Source organism: Myotis nattereri (genome assembly GCF_964212035.1).
Source record: "Myotis nattereri genome assembly, chromosome: 9".
NCBI lineage: Eukaryota > Metazoa > Chordata > Mammalia > Chiroptera > Vespertilionidae > Myotis > Myotis nattereri.
The window spans coordinates 2,640,610-2,662,179 of NC_138084.1; the positions used below are offsets into that span (position 1 = coordinate 2,640,610).

The window sequence follows — 21,570 nt, forward strand, 5'->3', positions numbered from 1 at the left end:
GAGAAAGCTGAGAACAGGGAACGGGGAGAGGGCTGCATGGCTAGGGGGCGGCAGAGGTGAGTCTGCAGGCAGAGCGGGGAAGGTCGGGCAGAGTTTGGACAGACGCTGATGGGAGCCTTCATTCTTCACTGGGCTCCAGCTTTCCCCCACAGTCCCTTGCTCCAGCCTTGAGAGATCTGGGCGAGAACTGCCGGGGGACCAGGGCCCCGAGTGGGAAGGGAGCTGAGCCTGCCCTGTCCCCTAAGTAAGGGTCTTCGTGGGAGGCTGAGCCCTACGGGGACATGCTGAGTGAGTGGGCTGAGGAAGGCGGTACCACAGGGACCCTCTGGAGACAGCTTGGGACATAGGGGCGCAGGACAGGACAGGAGATTAATGCATTTTCAAGGACTGGGCCACAGGTGTTCCTGGGAGGGGGAAGAAGGGCTCAGGATATAAAAGGTACTGGGCCCTGGGGGCCCAGAGAGGTTGGCCTGAATCCCACAGGAATTAATTTGCGTATCTCACTCCCACCTGGTGCCATCCAAAGGCAAGGTGGGGGGACGGAAATAGGGGACACATAGGCCCGGCTGGGGGAGCAGAGTCTGGGGCGGCCTGGGGTGAGCTGGGGGTGGGGTGGGGGGAGTCTAGCCTGGAACTGTGAGGTTATGGGCGGTCGGCAGGGATGCTGGGGCACAAAGGCCAGAGTGAGGTCTGTCCCTCAGAGTCCCCCAGGGGACCAGGGGCAAAAGCAGAGGCTGCCATCTCTAGCCTAAGACTGACCCCACCCAGCCCAGTGCCCACAGCAGAGAGAAGCAGACCTCAGGCCCGGCCACTTCCATGGCACCGGCGGGCCCGCAGCGGCCGTGGGCGTGGGCAAGACAGGGAGGCCCACTGCCTAGGGGGAGAGGGAACGGTCTGGGGGCTCCAGCACTGGGCTCCAGGCCTTTCACCCAGAAGATGCCAAACACAGAAAGTTGGCATCCGTGGAGAGGGCAGGGGTGCGTGGGGAGCGGTGTTGTCATGATGCCAGGCCTGGGAGAGGAGAGGAGGGTTGGAGAGAGGACGAGGGAACAGCCCCGGGCCACTAACCTAACAGAAGAGGGGCTGCCAGCTGGGCTGGGCAGGGGTGGGGGTGTCCTTCCTGCCGCTCCCCTTCCATCCTCACACCCAGAGCTGGTCTCTGCACTGAGCTAGTTGCTTCCGAGCGGGTGAGCCCAGCAGCAGAATGCACTGCTCTTGGTCCAGGTGCTGGCAGCTGGCAGCCTCCTGGGGGAAGGTGCCAGGGCAGGTAACCTGGGTCCAGATGAAGGGAGGCATCTTCAAAGGCAAGGTGCCTTCAGCCACCCCCTAGAGGGCATTCGCAGATGGGCATGAGGTTCCGGGGAGGGAGCCTGAGTGCTGAGGGAAGGCGATGCCTGGCACCAGGTCTCCCCGGTGGAGGCAGCTGCAATGACCCGATGGGGCCGATGGGGCCGAGAGCCGGCTCGTCAGGAGGCAAGGGCAGACGGAGGAGGCTGCCCCGAGGGAACCTGCAAAGTGGGGCCGGGGCAAGAGCAGGCAGAGCAGGGGCCCACTGGTGCCCTGAGCCTCCACAGAAGGGGTCTGAGACCTGCTCCCGCCCCCAGGGCCCCCACCCCCGGGGACACCGGCATCAGTAACCCCAGAGACTTTTCTGAGAGCGAGTCCTCAGGCTGGGAGTGCCGGGCCTGGGGTGGGGCACCCCAGGAGGGAGCTGAGACCAGCCTGGGCAGGAGCTGGAGGGGACCTGCCTACAGGTGGGCACTGCCCGAGGAGGCATCGGGAGCCAAGGAGGAAATGGCAGGGCAATTGCCTAAGGAAGGAAGGAGGGTTCCTGGCTTAGCTGCCAGGATGCCAGGATGCCAGGATGCCAGGATGCCGAGCAGACGTGGGCTCCAGGCCACTCCCCAGGCTCCAGCTCCGGAGAAACGCAAAGGAGCGGCCCCTCCCCCGCCCTCCCCCACAGGACCGGAGTGAGTTTGGGGTTCTCGGCGTCCCCCGCCCCAGGAGAGCACCCCCTGGCACCCCCACACTCATCCATCTCTGCTCGCGTTCTCTCCAGGTGCTCCAGCCTCCCGCCCCTCGCTCCTGCGGCTCCCCAGCCCCCTCCCCTGCGGCTGCACCAGATTCCCGCTCGCCCCCTGGCACCCTCTCAATTCACAGTTGGCACCGCCGATGGCACCGCTCCCCAGCGCCCGCAGCCTTGGTCAAAAGCTTCCCGGGATCCTGGTCCTGGGGTCCCCTGGCGCGGGCACCTCCCCTTCGGGGCGCTGGTGCTGGGGACCCGGGGATGCCAGCGGCACTGCCCGCTCCCGGTGCCGGCGCCTCGCTCCGCCACGCACGCTGTCCTTGGGCTGCGGGGCGCGGGGGGAGGTCCTTGTGGGGACACTGCGAAGCCGGCGCCGGGCAGCCCGCCGGGCAGGGCTCAGACCCCAGGGGGTGGGGGTCCGGGGTCCGAGCCACGGTCGCTCACGCCCGGGCCCGCGGCTGGGATGACCCTGGGGGAGTCAGCGCGGCTCCGGCGGCCCGGGATGGGCTCCGAGACGGCGCCCCGCGCTGCCGCCGTCCTGCCCGCCGGTGCGGGGCACCCCGCCCGCGGGGCCGCGCTTACCTGGGCTGGCCGCCTCCGGGTCCCGGTACATGGTCCCCTCGTCGCCGGCTGCCCCCGGGCTTCTCACAGCCGCCCGTGGCCGCGCGCTGCTCCGCCGCCGCTGCAGGGCATGGGGCCCGGCGACCCCCGGGGGCGGGTCCGAGGGCGGGGGCCGCGCGGGCTGCACGGGGCCGCGGAGCCGGGGAGCGGGGGCCGCCCGCCAGCCTCCCGCCGCCGCCGAGCACGCTGCCGCCGCCGCCGCCGAGCCTCCTCCCTCCGGCCCGCGCTGCGTGTGCGTGCCGGAGCGTGTGTGAGTGTGTACGAGGCGTGTGCGTGCGTGTGTGTGTGTGTGTGTGTGTGTGTGTGTGTGAGTGCGCGCCCGGGGCACCGCCGGCGCCGCCCGCCCGCTGCCGCCCGTGCCCGTGCCCGCTGCTGCCCGCTGCCGGCCGCCCGCCGCACTGCAGCCCGCGCCGCCGCCGCCCCGAGCCGCCCCGAGGGCACCGCCGCGCCCCGCGCCCCGCCCGCCCACGGCCCCCGCGGCGAGGGCGCCGCGCCCTCCGGCTGCGCGCCTGGAGCCTGGGGTCCCGCCGCGCTGTGCGACCCGGTCCCGGTGGCAGCGGCTTCGAAGCAACGCAGGGCCGCGGTGCCGGCCGCCTGCTCCGAGGTGCCCTTTGATTCCGCTCCAAGAAGCGTTGAAATCCCGTCCAGGTTTTCCACTTGGTGGCGGCTCCAGGGCGTCAGCTCGGGACTCCACACGGAGCAGGTCCCGGGAAGACAGGCTGGTGTGTGCGAAAACCAGGAATGGAGTTTTTTTTTTTGCCGGGCTGAGCCTGGATCCGCTTCTCTTAGTCCCCCAAGCTTGCACACAGATGGAAGGGACAAGTCTAGAATCGCCACCCTTGGTGGTTGACGGAGCCCAATGACCATCCCCGCGTACCCCAGTCCCGCAAAATTAGAAATAGACCCTGCAGCCTGTGCTCCTCCCTCTCCTGCACCCCCTTTTCTTGACCTTGCTTTCGTGGGTAGGAAAGTAATCCCTTTTTGACCTTCCAACCTGGGGCTCTCTTGGCCCGCTCTGCCCCTCTGTCAGCTCAGCTCAGTCCAAATCAGGGGAACCCTAGTTCCTCTTTCTCCGCAGAATTGGTGTTGGCTTCTGTGGCAGAGAAGAGGGGGGCCCTTCTCCCAAGCGTTTGAAGGGCCTGGAGCCAAACCATTGGTGCTTTCAGGTATGGAGACCTCCTGCACACACCCACACGCCTGTTCACCACCACACCACCCCCACGCAACACACCTCCACACGCGAGAAACACACGCGAGTGTCACACAGCACAGCAGCGCCCCCCCCCCCTCCCCCAGTTGAAGGGGATCGGCAGGAAGGCGCAATCCTGGGCCCCGCAGCAGCCTGCTCCCCCCTCCACTGAGAATGCAGTTCACAGACAGCCAGGCTTCCCGGAGCCAAGGTGTCCTACTCCCACCCTGAGGACCCACTTAACCGATTTTATACAGCACGGCCCACACCCAGCTCACCTCCATCTTCCCAGGGCCCGGCAGGCAGGGACAAACCTTTGTCTCAAGTCTCCCCCAACACACACACACACACACACACACACACACACACACGCACACGCCCCTCCACCCACAGCTCTTCCGGCTGAGGAACAGACGAGGAAGTCCCCCAAGCACCCCTCTGTGAAGATTGCTCCCGCGGAGACAGGTTTCCTTGGATGGAATGTTCTAATTAAACATGGAAGGAAAACCGGCATTTGTAGGTTCTAGCCCACAATTCCTCAGTGGCCATAAATCTCAGCCCCCGCCCCCTGGTTCAGGGCCATTACATTTCCTAAACCCACAGGCAGCCAGGAATCCAGAAGCGGTCCACGAACCCCTTTCTGGCAAACCTCAGAAAGCCAAGCCAACAGCCTGGGCCTCGGGGCTCAGGCTGGTTGCCGGGCTCTCCCCCAGCTGCCGCTCATTGTCCTGGCAAAGAGCAAATAGTGCCACTTACTCCCCTGCTACCCATCCCCTCCCCCCACCATCTCCCCACCAATGGGCACCACACAGAAAGGTCCCCTGTTCAGGAACCTGCCCACCCATCAAACCGAGAGAGTCCAGAGAGGGGGGAGCTGAATTCACCGCTGCCGCTCAACAGATCTCTGTAAGCATCACGGAGTTTCTCAGAGGTGGCGAGGGAGTGGGCTTCTGAGAGGTGACCCAGGACACCCCGCAGGTGGCAGAGGGGAAGGAACTGAGCCAGAGAGCTGAAGCCCCCCCCCCCCCAGCTGACTGCCCAGGGAGGGGCAAGAGCGCCAGGAGTAGATCCCTCGGTCCTGACCCCCAGCCTTTGCCAACAGCGCGGTTGAGATGTTGAGACTCAGGAGGCGACCCGTGGCTGCTCCCATCGGAGAGCTTACAGCCTGTTCCTTACAAACGTAAACCCCCCACCTCGTTCACCCCCAGCAGCCACCAGACAACCGTGGTTCCGGACTGTCAGAGCTGGAGTGCCCATCAGACATACCAGACACACCCCACGAGACTGTGCTGTGGAAATGGAGGCCCTGGGGCACGGCCTGCCTGTCTCACGGACACCCGAAAAGTTTGAAGACACCCTCTCTCGGGGCCTCGGTCACTTTGTCTAGAGCAGCGGCTCTCAACCTTCCTAATGCCGCGACCCTCTCATACAGTTCCTCATGATGTGGCCACCCCCCAACTATAAAATTATTTTCGTTGCGACTTCATAACTGTAATTTTGCTACTGTAAACAATATGTAATTATAGATGTGTTTTCTGATGGTCTTAAGCGACCCCTGTGAAAGGGTCATTCGACCCCCAAAGGGGCCGCGACCCACAGGTTGAGAACCACTGGTCTAGAGGTGGCAGTCATTGGAAAGAGGAAAGAATGCAGGTTTGTGCAGTTCCGGCATTCACAGCTGTGTGACCCCGGGAGGGTGACTTGATAATATCAGCACCATTTCCTCCCACTGTGATCAGGATGAAGCGAGGTGACAGTTAAAGCACCTGGAATGCGACACAGGGCACAGAACGTATTGCCAGATGTTGAATGCCACCGTTGTTGTTTCACCTTAAGCGAGACGCCACGTGCTCCGCGCTTCCCTGCTTTGCCTGCCCAGGAAGTTCTTCCGGATGTCTAACCTCTGAGCCGTCCTGCTGCATTGGAAGGCGACTCTCTCCTGCTGGAGCATCAACGGGCGCCGTGAGCGCCTGCCCTCTGAGCACTCGTGGAGGACTGGACACAGGCAGGAAACGAAGCTGGAGCCGGAGTGAGCAGGTCCCCCGAGAAGGGAGATCGGAGGGTGTGACTCACCCCTGCCCTGCGCGCAGGCCCAGTCCCTCTCCTGTCCCCCTCTCACTCTGTGATGCTCTGGCCTCCTGTCCTAGGTCCCCTGACGCGTTGGCCGTGCTGGCAGCCACTGTGCCCTGTGGCCCCTCAGGCCTGTTTCCAATCTGGCGCTGCCATCAGGGCCCAGGTGTCCTGGGTCGGCTTCAGGAGAGACGTTCTGTCCCCCAGGAGCAGCTGCCAGGCCCGCACGCTCCTCCCAGGGCCCTTGAGGCCACCTGCTCTGTTGCTAGGCCACGGCTGGGAGGCAGGGCTCCTGGCTCCCGTCTGGCCTCTCCCTGTCATGGTCTCCATGCTGCTGTCCGCACGGCTCCGTCCCCCGGCTCCCTGGCCCACCCCCGCGGCCGTGGCTGAATTATTCACACAAGTGCTGAGGCAGCTGTTTGTGCAGCTCACGGGACAGAGCGAACACACCTCTCTCCTTGCCACCATCCGTGTGGCAAGAGCCGCAGGCTGGGCATTTGCCTGACCCGGGAGGGACGGACTCAGAGACCAGCCGAGGCCGCGGATGTGCCAGGCCGGGAGCAAGGACCTGCTCTGCCACCTTTCCCACCCCCAGTCTTCCCTTCCCTCCCCTGCAGAGGGCAAGAGTCTGGAGAAGGTAAAAGCATCTAATTCACCGACGTCGCCTCCCCAGAGAGGACGTGACCGCAAACTCCTAGCAGCCACTGCCACCATCTCTGTGCCCACCTCGTCACAATGGCGACCGGATCAACGCTTGCTCGCCAATGACATCTCCTCTCCAGATCCAGTGGCCGCTCAACCTCGAGGCCCACCCAGCGTCCACACAGGCCACACTTCCGCCGCGCGGCTGTGGAGGCCGATGCTGAAGCCGCAGGTGCGGCCCTCAGCACCCGGGAAGGAGTGCTGGACTTGGACGCTGGTCCTGCTCTGCCACCAGCTGGCCGTTTGGCCTTGACTGGTTCCCTGATGTCTCTGGGCCTCTGTTTCTCATCTAAATAGGGCTAACGCCCGGCCGGCGGGGCTCAGTGATTGAACGTTGACCTATGAACCTGGAGGTCACGGTTCAATTTCTGGTCAGGGCACAGGCCCGGGTTGCGGGCTCGATTCCCAGTGTGGGGCGTGCAGGAGGCAGCCGGTCCATGATTCTCTCTCATCATTGATGTTTCTATCTCTCTCTCTCTCCTTCTCCCTTCCCTTCTGAAATAAAAAATATATATATTTAAAAAAATAAAATAAAATAGGGCTAAATAATTGCACCACAAAGGCCTGAGAGAATACACTGGGGAGAAGGCTAGGCAAAGGCTGAGGGTCTTTTCTGACTCCTTGTGGGGGAGGGGGGGACCCCAGGCTCCGAGCTGACCTCCCATAGCCCTGGGCCCCCATTCCTCGTCCTCAGGTCGGGTTGCAGGGCCAGAAGCATTCTCTTCCCAAAACGCCTTCCCCAACCCCAGTCACCCAGCTTTCTCCCTGTAACAACTCCCCAGTCAGATTCCGGCTCCGAGGCTCTCTGCGTGGCCACCCTGACACCCCCATGTGCTTTGGCTCAGCCCCTCACACCCTTTGCACCCCAAAAGATAAAAATCCGGTCCCCCTTCTCCTGGCCAGCCCCTGCCTCAGTCAGAACCTTGGTCTCGGGCCTCTGTTGAGACACCCCCTGGGTGCACCGTGGAAGCACCTGGGCTTGTCAATTACAAGCTGGGTGACCTGGGACAAATGGCTCAGTCCCTCAATGACCAGCCTGCACCATAAAAATGGCGGTGTTTAATGTTTTTTCTTTTTAAAAAATATTTGTATTGATTTCAGACAGGAAGGGAGAGGGAGAGAGATAGAAACATCAATGATGAGAGAGAATCATTGATCGGCTGCCTCCTGCACACCCCCCACTAAGGATCGAGCCCGAAACCCAGGCCTGTTGCTTTGACCGGAATCGAACCTGGGACCCTTTAGTCCGCAGGCGATGCTCTATCCACTGAGCCAAACCAGCGAGGGCTCGGTGTTTAATCTTGATTTGGCCTTGGACCCCTTTGGGAATCTAATGAACCCCGTGGACCTCTCCTCCCTAGAAAAATGTATATCCAAATATAGACACAGCATTCTGGCCATAATTGGGCGGGGAGTCTTACAGGCTCCAGATAAAATCCCCTGTCCTAGTCGAGCCCAGTTCTCTGCCCTCCTCACCCTTCACACCTTGATGCTTCCCCCCTGCCCTGCGCCAGGGGGAGGGGGTCGGGGGGAGGGGGGCTTGTGGTCTATCCCCACATTCCTCCCTCCAGCCTCCAGGGCCCTTCCCCCAGCACCCCCAGTGGTTGGACCAGCTTGCTGGCAGCTCAGACCAGCTCAGTCCCCCTCGGAGCCCATTGAACCGGCATCACCTGCCTTTCAAGGTATTTAAAGGTTCTTTGACCAAATGCTTTTTGATCCTCGGCTGATGGGAACCAAGCTGAGCCCTTCCATCAGCAGCCCCTCTCCCTGCTGGATTAGCGACGAGGAGCTCTTTTGATATCGCAGAAACCTTCTGTGCATTGTTCAAAGCCCTGGCTCCTGCGGCCACATTTCCCGGACCCCACACGGCCAGCTCCAGCGGCCACTGCCCGCCTCCAGCCGTGGCCTAGTTAGTGGGGCCTCCTAGCGCTAGAAGGCTCCGCCTGCAGCGGCGGGACCCCAGCCTGAGCCCGCTGGTGGAGGCTGCTGCAGTCAGGCCCAGTCCCGCCAGGGTGCCCCCACCTGGTCCGGGCAGGATGGGGTCTGAGTAAGTGTCCCCTGACTCTGGCGGGACACCCCTCTTCTTCCTGCCCAACTGGGGCTGCACAGACGGGCGTGCGGCCCACGATCCATTCACGATCCAGCGCCCAGCAAATGAGACCCTTCGCCTGAGGCTGAGAGGACACAGATGCTTAGAGCAGACCCGGGTGCAGGCCTCGGTGGCTGAAGCACCCCTAAACTCACGACCTTCACCCACTCTGCCAGCCCCATCACGGCCGGTGCCACTCCCCAAGGGCTGGCAGAAGGTCTGGGAGGGGGGCAGCTGCACAGTCCAGGGGGGTCGGGGGTCAGGGATGGGGGATAAGGCATTGGGCTCAGGGCCACCACAGCCCCATGACGGGTCCCCAGAGCCTCCTTCTTGCCAACTTGGACCTACCCACCCAGAGCGCAGTCTCCAGTGGGGTCGGGCCAGGGCGGGAATGCGGGTGCACAGAGGGGGCGTCTGGGAGACTGTGCCCACGGGAGCTGGTGAATTCGGTGTGGAAAGAGGATCGGTCCACCTCTACGCCCGGCACGCAGAAGCAGGTACTGGTGCCTCCGGCTATGGGGAGGACCCACCCCGAAAGGAGCCCCAACGCTGGGACCGAGGCCCCATCCCTGCGCCCCGGCTGGGGTTGAAGACCGCAGGGGGGTCCCTTTCTCAGCAGGTGAGGGCTATCGGCGCTGAGAGAGCTGTGACTGCCAGTTCCACGCACCTGGCTCTGCGCTCGGAGGACCACGGGAGGGGCCCTGGCACTCGGGGGCAGGGGGAGTTTAGGTCACCAGCCCCACCTCGCTCAGGGCTCTGGGGCTGTTGGACTCTTGGCCCAGCCAGACCCGGCGCCAGCATCCAACCCGCCCCTGTAATAACCGTAATGGCAGCAGCCACCCTTTATGGAGCTCTGAGGGCTGGCCAGGCCCAAGTGCCAAGCGCACAACACGCATTATCTCGCTAATAGTGGCAGCCGCTGCGGAAGAAGTTCAGCTGTGCTCCCCGGGGAAGGCGAGGCGAGGCGAGGAGGCTGTGGATCCGAGGTCACACAGCCAGAGGGGGTGAGCGAGAGGGGAAGCTGGGCATCCCACCAGCGCTGGCCGGCCTCGAGCCCAAGAGCTCAACCACTGGGTGTTGCTGTCTTTTACTGGGAACTTTCCTGAAGGTGGGAGGGCTCCAGGGCCAGCTCTTCAGCCCGGTTTACCCGGCTTCTAGACGTGGAGGCGGGGCGGCACTGGGAAAGAGGGAGGAGAGAGGGGACCACCCCCCTTTCCTCCTGTACCCCCTCTCTTCCTGCTCCCGCCCCTCGCCAGCTGTAGGCACTCCCCAAGGCTCTGTCCTTCGCCGCTACCTCCTTCCTCACCCCACACTCTCTCCTGCATGAGCTCATCCACTCCCACGGCCTCGCTTTTGTTTCAGCCCGACTCCTGGCTCTGTCCCTGGGGCCCTGACCTCCCGCCCAGGCCGGCATCTGCCTTCGTAATGCAGCATCTCCACGCGGGTGGGGTGAACTCATTCCATTCCCCGGGAGGCAGCCACCCCCCTGGGACCTCACCAGGCCTGTGAAGGGCCCATTACTCTCCCAAGCCCAGATCAGTTCCCCAAGCCAACCACTGCTCTCCCCCCACACCCAACCGGTTTCCAGATCCTTCAGGCCCGTCCTCGGCGGGGCCTCTCGCAGCCTCATCACAACCTTGTCAGCTGCCTCCCTGGGTGTCGGACACCCACAGCCTTCTCACCTCTGCCTCGGCAACTGTCCTGGCCAGGAGGCTGCTTGCTCCATTCCAGTCCAGCGCCCTCTCTCACTGTGACTTCCTGGTGATCTGACCATGCTGCTCCCAGCAACACGCCCCCAGGCCTTCGGTGGCTCCGCACGGCTCCCGTGGAGCCAGATGTTAGAAACGTTGCCTGACACCGAGTCCTCCCTGGTAGGAGGACCCTGCCCCTCCTCATCATCTTGCCCAGTGCCCTACCTTCAGCTCAAAACGGCTCCTGAGTTTCTGCCATGTGTTCCCACCCTTCAAAGCCCATCTCAAAAGCCACCGCCTCCAGGGAGCCCTCCCTGATTCTCCCAGGTGAGTCTGAGCTCTCCTGCTCTGCGGCCCTGCAGTACTTCTTCAGCACGGCGCTGCTGGGATTGTCTACTTCAGGAGTATTTGTAGGCCTCTTCAATCCTGCTCCCTGCCCACTCCCTCACCCATGCAATGGATCAGAAGCTCTTTAACATCAAGAATCGTCCATTACTACCCATCTAAGTCTTCATTCATTTTCTAATTGACCATTCAGCAGACACAGAATCCTTACTCTGGGCTCCTCCTCACAGTGGGACAGGTGCGCTATGGGGAGGGGGGGGGATGCTCAGGGCACATTCAGGGGGTGAGTCTGTCCTGGGCAAGCCTTTCTCCCGGTTCCTGAATGCCTCGCCCTGGCCTAGGCCCTGTGGGGGAATACCAGCTTGGGTAAGACCAAGCCCCGCCCTCCGGGGTTGTGGCCACACAGAACAGTATGTGCACCGGTGCGGTCTGAACAAAATGCCTGAAACCATGGAAGACAGCAAGGACTCTGGCCTTGGAGGAATCCAGAAGCTTCCCTACCACCCAGTCCTCACAGCAGCGGGAGCTGCTTTCCTTCTTGCGGAAATGAGTGCGTTGGATGGAGAGGAAAGGGCACATGGCAGAGACGGAGGAGAGAAGGGGTGCCGTGGAGGCAGGGCAGTGACGGGGCCTCGGCACAGCATTGGCACGAGGCGGCCTGCTGCCCACCCAGCGTGGCGTCTGGCGGGTGGACGAGCGCTCGGATGTGCAGGCCGCTTGGCTCTCAGGAAGAAGGGATGTATATGCAGCCCGGCCTGCGGGGCTCAGGGGCTGAGCATCGACCTAGGAACCGGGAGGTCACAGTTCGATTCCCGGTCAGGGCACAGGCCGGGCTGCGGGCTCGATTCCCCCGTGGGGGACATGCAGGAGGCAGCGGATCAAAGATTCTCTCTCATCATTGATGTTTCTCTCTCTCTCTCTCTCTCTCTCTCTCTCTCTCTCTCTCTCTCTCTCTCTCTTTCTCCTTTCCTCTTAGAAATCAATAAAAGATCTATTTTAAAAAGGACATATATGCTATTATTAGTCTCCCATCGGACCAGTAAGCCCTTCTTTCCGGAGCCTGTCTCCCCCTGGGAAAACCGGGCGTACCCCATGACCTCGATCCTCCCTTGGGCCTCAGTTTCCCCGTCTGCAATATGAGGGTGTGGGATGAGCTGGTCCGGGCGTCTCTGGCTCTTCAGGGGAGCCCTCTGCCCTCTCCTGCCCCCACGCCCCGGGCTGCGCTCAGGAGTCCCCGTGATGTCACACAGCCACGCCCTGTCCTGCTTGTCCTCTGGTCAAGCAAGGCCATGCAGAAGGTGAGGCCTGTGTGGACTTTTCAGCCGGCAGTTTCCCCGTAAATTCTTGGGCACAGACTTCCGGCCTGTATTCTGTGTGGGTCCCTCCCTTGCACCCCAGATCCAAGGCCTGGGCTCCCCCCGGAAGTCCCACCCTCCTCTGAGTCACAGTGGGCTTCTCCCTTTGTGGCCAGAAGTGTTGGGGCACAAGATACCCCCTGAAAGGGGATGGAGGCTGTAGGGGCCAAGAGGGAAGCTTCTCCCACAAGCCCCCTCCCCCTCTGACATGTGCTCCCCGCCCATTCCCTGCGCCTGGCTAGCGTGCCAGCCCCGCCCTGTCAATCAGACACATCCGGGCTGTGTCCCCGCCTCTTTCCCTTGCCCTCACCTTGAGGGACTGGCCGTGCCCCTGCTCCTATTCTCTCTCCCATCCTCAGCCTCCCCTGCCCCACGCACTGCCCCGGCCGGGTCCTCGCTTCTCCCCGGCTTCCTCCCTGGGCCCCTGCGCCCGGTGGCTCCCCTTCCCTCCACGGTCCTGAGGGCATCAAAGCAGGTGTGACCACGTGGCTTTTCAGCTCAGAGCCCGTCCATGGGCCCCACTGCTTTTGGGGAGAAGCCCACTTCCTGTCTGCCAAGCCCTTCCTGACCTGACCAGAGAGGCAAAGGGCTCTTAGGGGGAGGAAGGACTGGCGAAAGGACAGCGTGGGGGGGGGGGGCACATTTCAGAGAGGGAGGGGCGAGTGCCAAAGTGGGGAGATGGGCAGGAGCCCGGAGTGGGTGCCCAGGGGGTGTCAGACACACCTACTATGTGCCAGGCAGTCTGCTCATGCTGCACGTACAGCAGGGACCACACGAAGACCCCCCCGCCCCTGCACTGTGGGAGCCGGCAGGGAGCAGGGGGGAGGCATCAGCAACAGCAGTGAGTGTCCAGTGTGCTGGCAGGTGGTGAGGGTGGTGGAGGATGGAGGGGAGGGAGGAGAAGTGTTTTCTGGAACGCTGGGGACGGGGCAGCATGAAGGCAGGCTGGTCCTGGTTGGCCTCACTGGGAAGGTGACATCTGAGCAAAAATGAGAGGGAGGGGTTTGGCCCTGCAGCTGCCTGGGTTCCGGTGCACCAGGGACAGTGGAGGCTGGAGGAGCAGCAAGGGGGCTTGTGGGGCTGGAGCAGAGGGAGGAAGGAAGGGAGGGAGGGAGGGAGGGAGGGAGGGAGGGGTAGCAGAGGAAGCCAGGGGAGGCAGGGGAGGCGAAGAGGAGTCGCTGGGAGAAATCTGGGAGCTGGGAGGCCTCTGGCGGGCTCTGTGAAGAGGAGGACATGAGCTGAGCTGCCGGATGGTGAAAGGATCATGCTGGCTGTCGAGGGAGCAGGAGCAGTTGGGGGGCTGCTGCAATAACCCAGGCAGGAGAGGGGGCGGCTCAGCCCGGGAGATACAGTGGGGGTGGGTGGGTGGGAGTGGCTGGATCAGGGATCTGTTCTGAAGGGTTTCTAATGGACTGGAAGTGGGCTGTGAGGATAAGGGAGGCGGCGACATTGCCTCCAGGCTTTTGGCCGGAGCGATGCACGGAGCTGGTCACGGACCGAGTGGGACGTTCGAGTCAGAGCAGCATATCTCTATCTTTTTTTCATTATCTCCCGCCTCCAAGGACACATTCTAGAATTTTTCCTCCAATCACTCCCCCAAGAACTTTAATGCCGCCGTGATAATGTGTGCATGCTGGTGCACTCCGGCCCTTCGGAGAGTCACAAACCGTTGCAATATCTAAGAATTGCTGCTTCCTCCCCAAGATCCCATCTTCACCCCCTTGGGGCAGAGGGCCCTCTGTTTGGGGGGGATTGGGGGAGGGCAGGCGCAGGTTCGTGCAGCACAGATCCGAGCAGCCGTTCCAGGAGGCGGAGGCGCTGTGCAGGGCCCTCTGCCCGCCAGCTCCAGGCTGAGTGGGCCTGGGAGTCAGCGGCAAACATGCTGCTGAAAGCGGTGAGACCCGGAGAGGGGCCAGGGCAGCGCCTGGGGACAGACCAGGCACCGGGATGGACCACCCGGTGGCGAAAGGCGCGAGGACAGCAGAGGAGACCCCGGGACTGGCCGGAGAGGGCGGCGAGAGCCAGGTGGCACAGCTTTGGGGGAGGGCTGCGTGCGGACTGGCCGCGCTTCGGGAGGACACGCACTGCAAGGCCGAGAGCTGGCCGCGGGGTTAGCTCTGCGGAGGCCACTGGAGAGGTTGCCTGGCATTATTATTATTATTATTATTATTATTATTATTATTATTTTTGGTCAATCCTCCCCTAAGGATATGTTTCCATGGATTCTTAGAGAGAGTGGAAGGGAGGGGGAGAGACAGAGAGAGACACATCGATTGGTTGCCTCCCGCATGGCCCGACTAGGGCCTGGGAAGAGCCTGCAACCGAGGTACATGCCCTTGATCAGAATCGAACCCAGGACCCTTTAGTCCGAGGACTGACGCTCTATCCACTGAGCAACACCGGCTAGGGCTTGGCTGGGGCACTTCTGACAGAGGGTGGGGGTGGAAGCCAGATGGGAGTGGGTTTGGGAGAAGCGGGAGGAGAGGAAGATGGCAGCGGGAGACAACTTCCAGGAGTTTCCCCGCAGGGAGGGGGGGCGGAGTTGGGGAACGCGGGGCCAGGCAGGTGTGCCTTAGGTGGGTGGGAGCCGGGGTCTGTTCCCCGGTGGGGGTGATCTGGTGGAGGGGCGCCAGGGATGATTCGAGGAGAGCGCGTCGGGGCCTTGCCTGCCGGCCTCGTCCTGGAGAGAGCGGAGGCGGGCTCTGTACCGAGGGGCTGGGCATGTGGGCGCCGTGACTGGTGGGATTGGGGGGGGACGAGCAAGTGGGTGCAGGTGCCGGTGGGGGCGGGTGTGCCCACTGATGTGGAGGGACTGGATGGAGTTCTTTTTTAAAAAAAATATTTTTGTTGATTTTTAGAGAGAGAGGAAAGGAGAGAGACAGAGAGATAGAAACATCGATGAGAGAGAAACATCATCGATCGGCTGCCTCCTGTACGCCCCACACTGGGGATCAAGCCCGCAACCCGCGCCTGTGCCCTGACTGGGAATTGAACGCTGACCTCCTGGCTCCTGGGTCAATGCTCAGGCTGAGCCACGCTGCCTGGCAAACAGTGGGAAGCAAACCAGGCCAACAGCTGAGAATGAGGTGGGGAGGCCGGGGCAGGGAAGGGGCGATGAGGGGAGGGAACTTTGCTCCCGGCCCCTTCCCGCCAGGATGGGGAGCAGAGGGCTGGCGCCCCACCCCCGCTGAGGAAGGACCCGTGCCCACACCCACATGGCTCAGTTCCCACCATGTGCTCTGGGGGCCCTGGCAAGGCTCTCAGGTGGGCATCAGCCGGCCGGGACACACGCACGGGGCAGCCCAGGACAGGCCCTAGCTCAGCCCACGGCCAGGGCCCCTGGTCGCCCCCTTAGGAGAGGACAGAAGGGCTGGAGTTGGCACCTCCTCCAGGCCCCACCCTGCGACTTCCAGCACAGCCTGCCCTTCCTGTTTCCACTCCGGGCCCTGCAGGCCATTTCCTCCAGGGGTCAGTCAGGGCAGGGCCTCTCTCTCTCTCTCTCTCTCTCTCTCTCTCTCTCTCTCTCTCTCTCTCTCTCTCTCCCTCTCCAGGGCCCAGCGCTTTCTGGACTTGTGAGCTTCTAGATCTGGGCCTTCGGGACGCCCTAGAAAAGTGCCCACTGGCCAGCCCCTCCCAGGAGGCTGGGCGGCAGGGGCGTGTGCTGAGGCCGTGTGCTGTGTGTGTGTGTGTGTGTGTGTGTGTGTAGGGAGGGAACAGGAGGGTTTATGGGGGCCAGTGTGGCCTTGCCCTCCTCCAGGGGGCTGGCAACACACCATGGGGACTGCAGGATGGGAGCTGGCGCCTCGGGAGGGGCTTGGGGCCTGGCGGGACCTGCTTGGCCTGCCCGCTGGGGACCTGACTCCCGGAACCCACTCACCCCGCCACCCTGCAGCCCGAGGTGGCAAACAGCCTCCCTCACCAGGGGCTGCGGAGGCGCGCTAATGGCCGGAGCGGGCGCCCTGGTCTGTGATGAGATCCGCAATGTTCCTGGTGGGAGGGGCGGAGGCGGCCGCTGAGTGCCCATCGGGTGAGACTGGAGTGGGGGTGGGGGCCAGCCAAGAGCTCAGCAAGCTCGCCCCCTTAATGGCCCCGCCAGCATCCACCACCAGCCGGGCAGCCGCTGCTCACTCCTGTGTCCCGCAAGCAGGCGGCCTACAGAGTGCAGGCCCCAGGAGGCTCGCAGAGCCCAGCCCGGCCCCCGCACGCCCCGTCCGGGTAGCCCAGAGGGGCCCCAGTCAGTGCCCGCAGGCAGGGCCGTGGCACGGGGTCCTGGAGCCGCTCCTGGATCGAGGGACCTCAGTCGTCACTCAGCCATGCCCGCCCTGCGCTGCGGGAAGAAACGGAACAGGAAGGACAGGGACCTGCCTAGGGATGCACAGCGAGTCTTTCTAGGCTCGGGGCTGCCTCATGTGCCACGGCCAGATGCCGCCCCGTCCCTTCTGGGACTATGGGGTTAAAGGTCAGTCTTCCTTCGCCCACTAGTGACGTGAAGGCAGAGGGAGGACAACTGCTCCCTTCACTGAGGGCGGGCGGGGTCAGGCGGCGGCCGGTGCCGGGAACACAGTGCTGAGTGAGGCCAGTTCTTGCCTTAAATCCTGTAACACCCTATGCGGTCAGTATCGCCACCCCCACTTGGCAGATGGAGAAACTGAGGCTCACAGAGCCTAAGGAGTGAAGCGAGGTCCCCCGGGCAGTGCACCGAGAGGGGCTCGGCCCAGGTGTGGCAGGCTGCATCCACGCCCGGCCTCTCAGCCACGCTGTGCCAGGGCAGCCGGGACTGGCACCGAGGCCGTGCCAGGGCCACTCACCGGGCTCTGGGCGTTGCCACAGCTTTCCCCTCCAGGCTCCGTCCTCTCAGCCACGGACACGGACACGGACACGGCAGTTCTGACAACCAAACGGCCCAGGGCTCCAGGCAGGAGCTCCTCCTCCCCTGTCCCCGCAGCCTGGCTGGTGGGACAGGAGCCCAGCCCGCCCGGGACAGGCCTCGGAGCACATGGAGGAACGGGGGCCGTGGCCAGGCTCGGACCCGGCCCTGCAGCAGCCTGGCCTGAGGCTGGGACTGCACTCCGAGGGCCAAGTCCCCGTCCCAACCGGCCTCCTGTGACTCGCGGTGCCGCCTTGGGGAGCCCAGGCCCCTCTCTGGGCCTCCGCTCTCACCTCCATTGGGAGAGATCCTTTCTGAGGTCCCCCCGGCTCTGCCAATCGGATTCCATCAGCTTGTGGAGCCCTCCGTGGGGCCCAGCCCTTTCTGGGACGTAAGCCCCACTCAGCGTGTCTGCTGGTCTTGGACTCCACGCCGCCCACCCCACCCCACCCTCTCCTCCCCCACCCCCACCCCACCCTCTCCTCCCCCACCCCCACCCCACCCTCTCCCTCTAAAACAGGAAGGGAAGTGACCTGTCTCAAGCTGGTCCTAGGGCCCCCCTTGTCCCCGCACCTCCAGGCTCTGAGGCCCCAGCCCCACCTGTGGGAAGCCTTCCCCACCCTCCTCCGTCAGTCCAAGGGCGGGGAAGACGGCGCAGGCAGCCGGGGACCCCGACAGGCAGGGCTGGTGGCAGCGGGAACGCCACGGAGACCACGCTCGGCAGAAATCGTTTCTCATCGCGGGCCCGCCTGCCAGGCTGTGGGAGGACCGTTTCTTTCTTTTCTCTTTTTATCTCCATCCAAAGGGGCTGGGAGGGAGGGGGCCCAGGAAGAGAGACTCCATGATGGGAGATGGGTCCTAGGCCTGGGCTCAGACTGCTGGGCACTGGCAGCCAGGGCCTACCGACCCCATCCCTCTGGCCCAGGCCCCAATCCGGGCTGCACTCCTGGCGCGCAGGGGCGAGCCTGGGCGGCTCCTCTCCTCCAGGTCTCTCATGAGATTAACCACAGGGGCCTGAGGGCCCACCCATTTCACAGACGAGGCAACTGAGGCTCCGAGTGGAGAAGTGACCGGCAGATCAGGGGGGGACAAGTGGCCAGTCTTCTGGGAGTTCCTGGCCTTTTCAGGCAGAGATGGGGTTTGGGAAACTGACCCGAAGGGAGGGAATGATTCCTTCTTTTATTAGAGGGGGGAAGGAGCCAGGCAGTAGGGAGGAGCAGAGACCAGCCCAACTACAGAGAGTTCCCAGAATCCCCTGTGCTTCCTCTACCCTCCAGGCCTCTCTTTCCAGACCTGTCCACCTGGCATACCTCTACTGACACTTACGGTCATAGTGTGGATGCTGCCTCCTCTGGGAAGCCCTCCCTGGTTTTCCGAGTCAGGCAGGCCTGTGCTCCTGCTGCTCCCGGCTTCCCCCACAGAGGACTCATCACCTGCTACGTAGCTGTGTTTCTTGAGGGTAAGGCTGTGCCGAACTAGCCTCTGTTATCGGTATCCCACTGCCCAGCGTGGAGTGGGGCACACCGTTTGCCCCAGGAGCTGTTTGTTGAATGACTGAATGATTGAATGGTCATCTATCGAGACCAACTCTGTCCCAGGCCTGTGCAGGGAGTCCAGTGGTTAATAAGACCCAGCCCCATGGAGCACCCCCGTGCACAGCGGCCCCCCACACTGTCCAGAGGGAGGCTGGACAAGGTGTGCTGGGAGCTCAGGGAAGGAAGAAGTAGAAAGGATCCTAAGATGCTCATGCAAGAGGTGTGAGGGCCCGTAATGACAAATAGTTTGGGTCAGGGGTTGGGGGGAGGGGGGCGGGAGGCTGGCTTAGTGACCCAGGAATAGGTTGCTTTGTCCCAAGTCTGGGCCCGCGGCCAGGATCGGATTGGTGAAAGGGCGCCTGGACAAGACGTGGGGTCACATTATCGCCATTTCCAGGTAAGACGAGAGAGGGCAAGCATCACGTTCCAGGTAACACAGTGGGAAGGGCCCCAGCCAGGGCTCTGCACCGTCCGCAGCCCTGGCAGCCTCTTGGCTCCCGGCAAACAGGCTGCCAGGCCCAGGCCCAGGCCCAGGAGGGAGGTGACGATAGAAGCCTCTCGGCCAGCGTGTAGGAGGCAGCGCGAGGTCAGGGCTGAGTGATCTGTGTCTGGTGCTCACTTAGCAGAGCGCGGCCTCTGAGACACCCGCGCTGAGGCCGACCCTGTGGCGGGCGACAGCAGGCGACAGCGGACATCCTCGCCGGGAAGGAGCTGCTCTTGCTGGGCCCACGCCTGCGCCTGCGCTGCGAGGAGGTGGGTTCTCAGGCGCCAGACCAGCCTGGCGCCCGCTGGCTGCGCCTGGAGAGTAAGAAGCATCTTTTTTGGTCCAGGAGGGGCTGCTCAGCACAGACAGCCGCCCGCTCACAGATGGGGAGACGGAGGGGGCTGGTCATGGGGACCGACCGCTGAGCACCCTCGGAGCCTGGCTTACCCAGGAGCCTCCTCGGCTGCTGTGTACCTGGGCCCCTGAGGCCTGCCCTCCCCCAAGGGGCAGAGGAGGGGGTCCTGCTCATCCAGCCCCCCCGGGACTATGGCAATGAGGCCGCACGTGGACCACATGGGGGTCACCTCACTTCTGAGCCCACATGCGAGGCCTTGGGGCTGGCCTCTGCCCGTCTCCCTGTTCGATCTCAGGCCCTGCTGGGTCTCAGTCAAGACCCCACCCTCCTATGCCCCGGCCCTTCCCTTCCCCTGCTCCACCTTGCCTGTGCTCTGAGCGGAGGGCCTGCGTTTTGCTCCCCGGGATATCCCAGCGCCCGCCGTGCCTGTCACATAGCACCTCTCAATCAATCGCCGTGGCTTTGAAACTCCCAGCAGGCGCCCCACCTCCCCTCTGCAGGCCCCTCACTGGCTCACCCCCGCTCAGCCCCCAGGTTCTGCTCTGTGCACGTGTCGATATGCAAATCGGAAGCCTGTTTCTGGTCCACCTTCTCCTTTCCACAGTGGGTGCGTGGGAGCCAGCGTGTCTTCTTTTAGATCCTCCGGCGCGGCCAGGACGTGTGCCAGGCCTCAGTGGCACCGCCAGTGCTCCGTGGAGGTGTTTACAGTCTGCCCCTGACTCACCCAGCACAGCCTGCAGCAGGCTCTGCCCAGGCTGGGCCCCGGCGCAGGAAGCCCGGGCGCCCCTGGTGTGAAAAGCCCCCTGGGATCCTGGAATAAGTGCGGGGGAGGCCTCCCAGAATGGCCCAGGCCCAGGGGAGCGGGCACAGGAATTTCAGGGGCCAGGATTGAGCTTTGTTCGGCTGACCCTTCGGTTTGGTTTTGTTGGTCCTCACCCGAGGATTTCTCCCATTGATCTTTAGAGAGTGGACGGGAGGGGAGAGACAGAGAGAGAGAGAAACAGCGATATGAGAGAGACACATCGATTGGTTGCCTCCCGCACGCACCCCGACCTGGCGCCGGGGATTGAGCCTGCAACCCAGGTACATGCCCTGGACCAGCATCGGCCCTGGGACCCTTCGGTCCACGGGTTGATGCTCTATCCACTGAGCTGAACTGGTCACGGCCTGGCTGGCACTTGCTCAGGGCCTCCCTCTGGGCGCCTGGGAGCTGGGGCTCGGAGGCAAGTCAGCCCAGACCTTGACCTTCAGGGCCCCTGGTGTGAAGGAGGCGGGGGTGTCATGGGCTCTAATGGAAGATCTGGGGAGATGTGGAGACGCAGGTTGCTGGGGTCCAACCCCAGCAGGTCCAGGGGTCCCCAAAGGTGTGGACGGAGTCGGCGAAGAAGGAAGGACACGGAGACAGCGTTCAGTTGATCAGCAGCCTAGCCAGGATCTCTAGCCAGGATCTCCAGCGAAGTTCTGGTGTTTATTGTCTTGTTACATCTGTATTTATACCAGTTGATTTTAATCCTGTCAATTTCTACTGCAAAGGTTAGGGCGTTTCTTATCTCCATTCCAGGGAGTAAAGATTATGTAGCTTAAGCGTGATTGTTTGTAGTTAAAGTGATTAACTACCCGCCTGGCACTTAGTTAAGGAGTTTCATCCCCTCCCTGACTTCAGGGAAAAATCCCTACCTGGGGAAACAACCTTTCTCGGAGAGGTGACCTTGGTTAAAACACACAGCGCTAAGGGGAGCAAACATATTAAGAACAGTATGCTATATACGCCAGGTCCCTTGAAACATGCTGTGCAGATGTTTCTTTCCTGCAGTGACTGTGTCAAGCAGCAAGGATGCACCGGCTTCCGGCAGCAGGTGAGGTGGTTGCCCACCCAGTGGCTTTCCTGGCAGAGGGAACAGCACGTGTAGAGACGCAGAGGCCGCACTCGAACCCCAGCACAGGGCCCTGCCCTCCTGCATGTGACCTGGCCACTCCCTCCTCTCTCAGGGGGTTTCACCTGTAAAAGTGGGGGGAGGGTGTTGCGTGGGTAGGTGCTCAGGGGTTGTCCTAAGAGTTGTCCCTGGGCCTCCCTCGCTGACAGAGACTCTGTAGGAGCGGGAAGGGAGGAGTTGCCCCGGGACAGGGCCCTGGGTGGCGGGAGGTCCTGGTGGCTGCAGGCAGGACAAACAGGCTGTCTGTTTAGGCAAGGAGGGGAGCGGGAGCGGACCCTGCCAGCCAATCCACGGCCTCTCCAGCCCT

The 21,570-nt window shown here is 63.0% G+C and overlaps 1 protein-coding gene across 1 annotated transcript in view; it reads right to left on the reverse strand.

Moving 5' to 3' along the window:
• The window catches only part of SYT7 (synaptotagmin 7), a 53,684-nt gene extending 51,017 nt beyond the window's left edge, over positions 1 to 2,667 (reverse strand). Inside the window, exon 1 of the mRNA XM_081098322.1 lies at positions 2,609 to 2,667. Within this exon, the coding sequence (XP_080954448.1) occupies positions 2,609 to 2,639 (31 nt within the window). The 5' untranslated portion in view covers positions 2,640 to 2,667. The remainder of the gene's footprint in view (positions 1 to 2,608) is intronic.
• Positions 2,668 to 21,570: the final 18,903 nt, after the last annotated feature.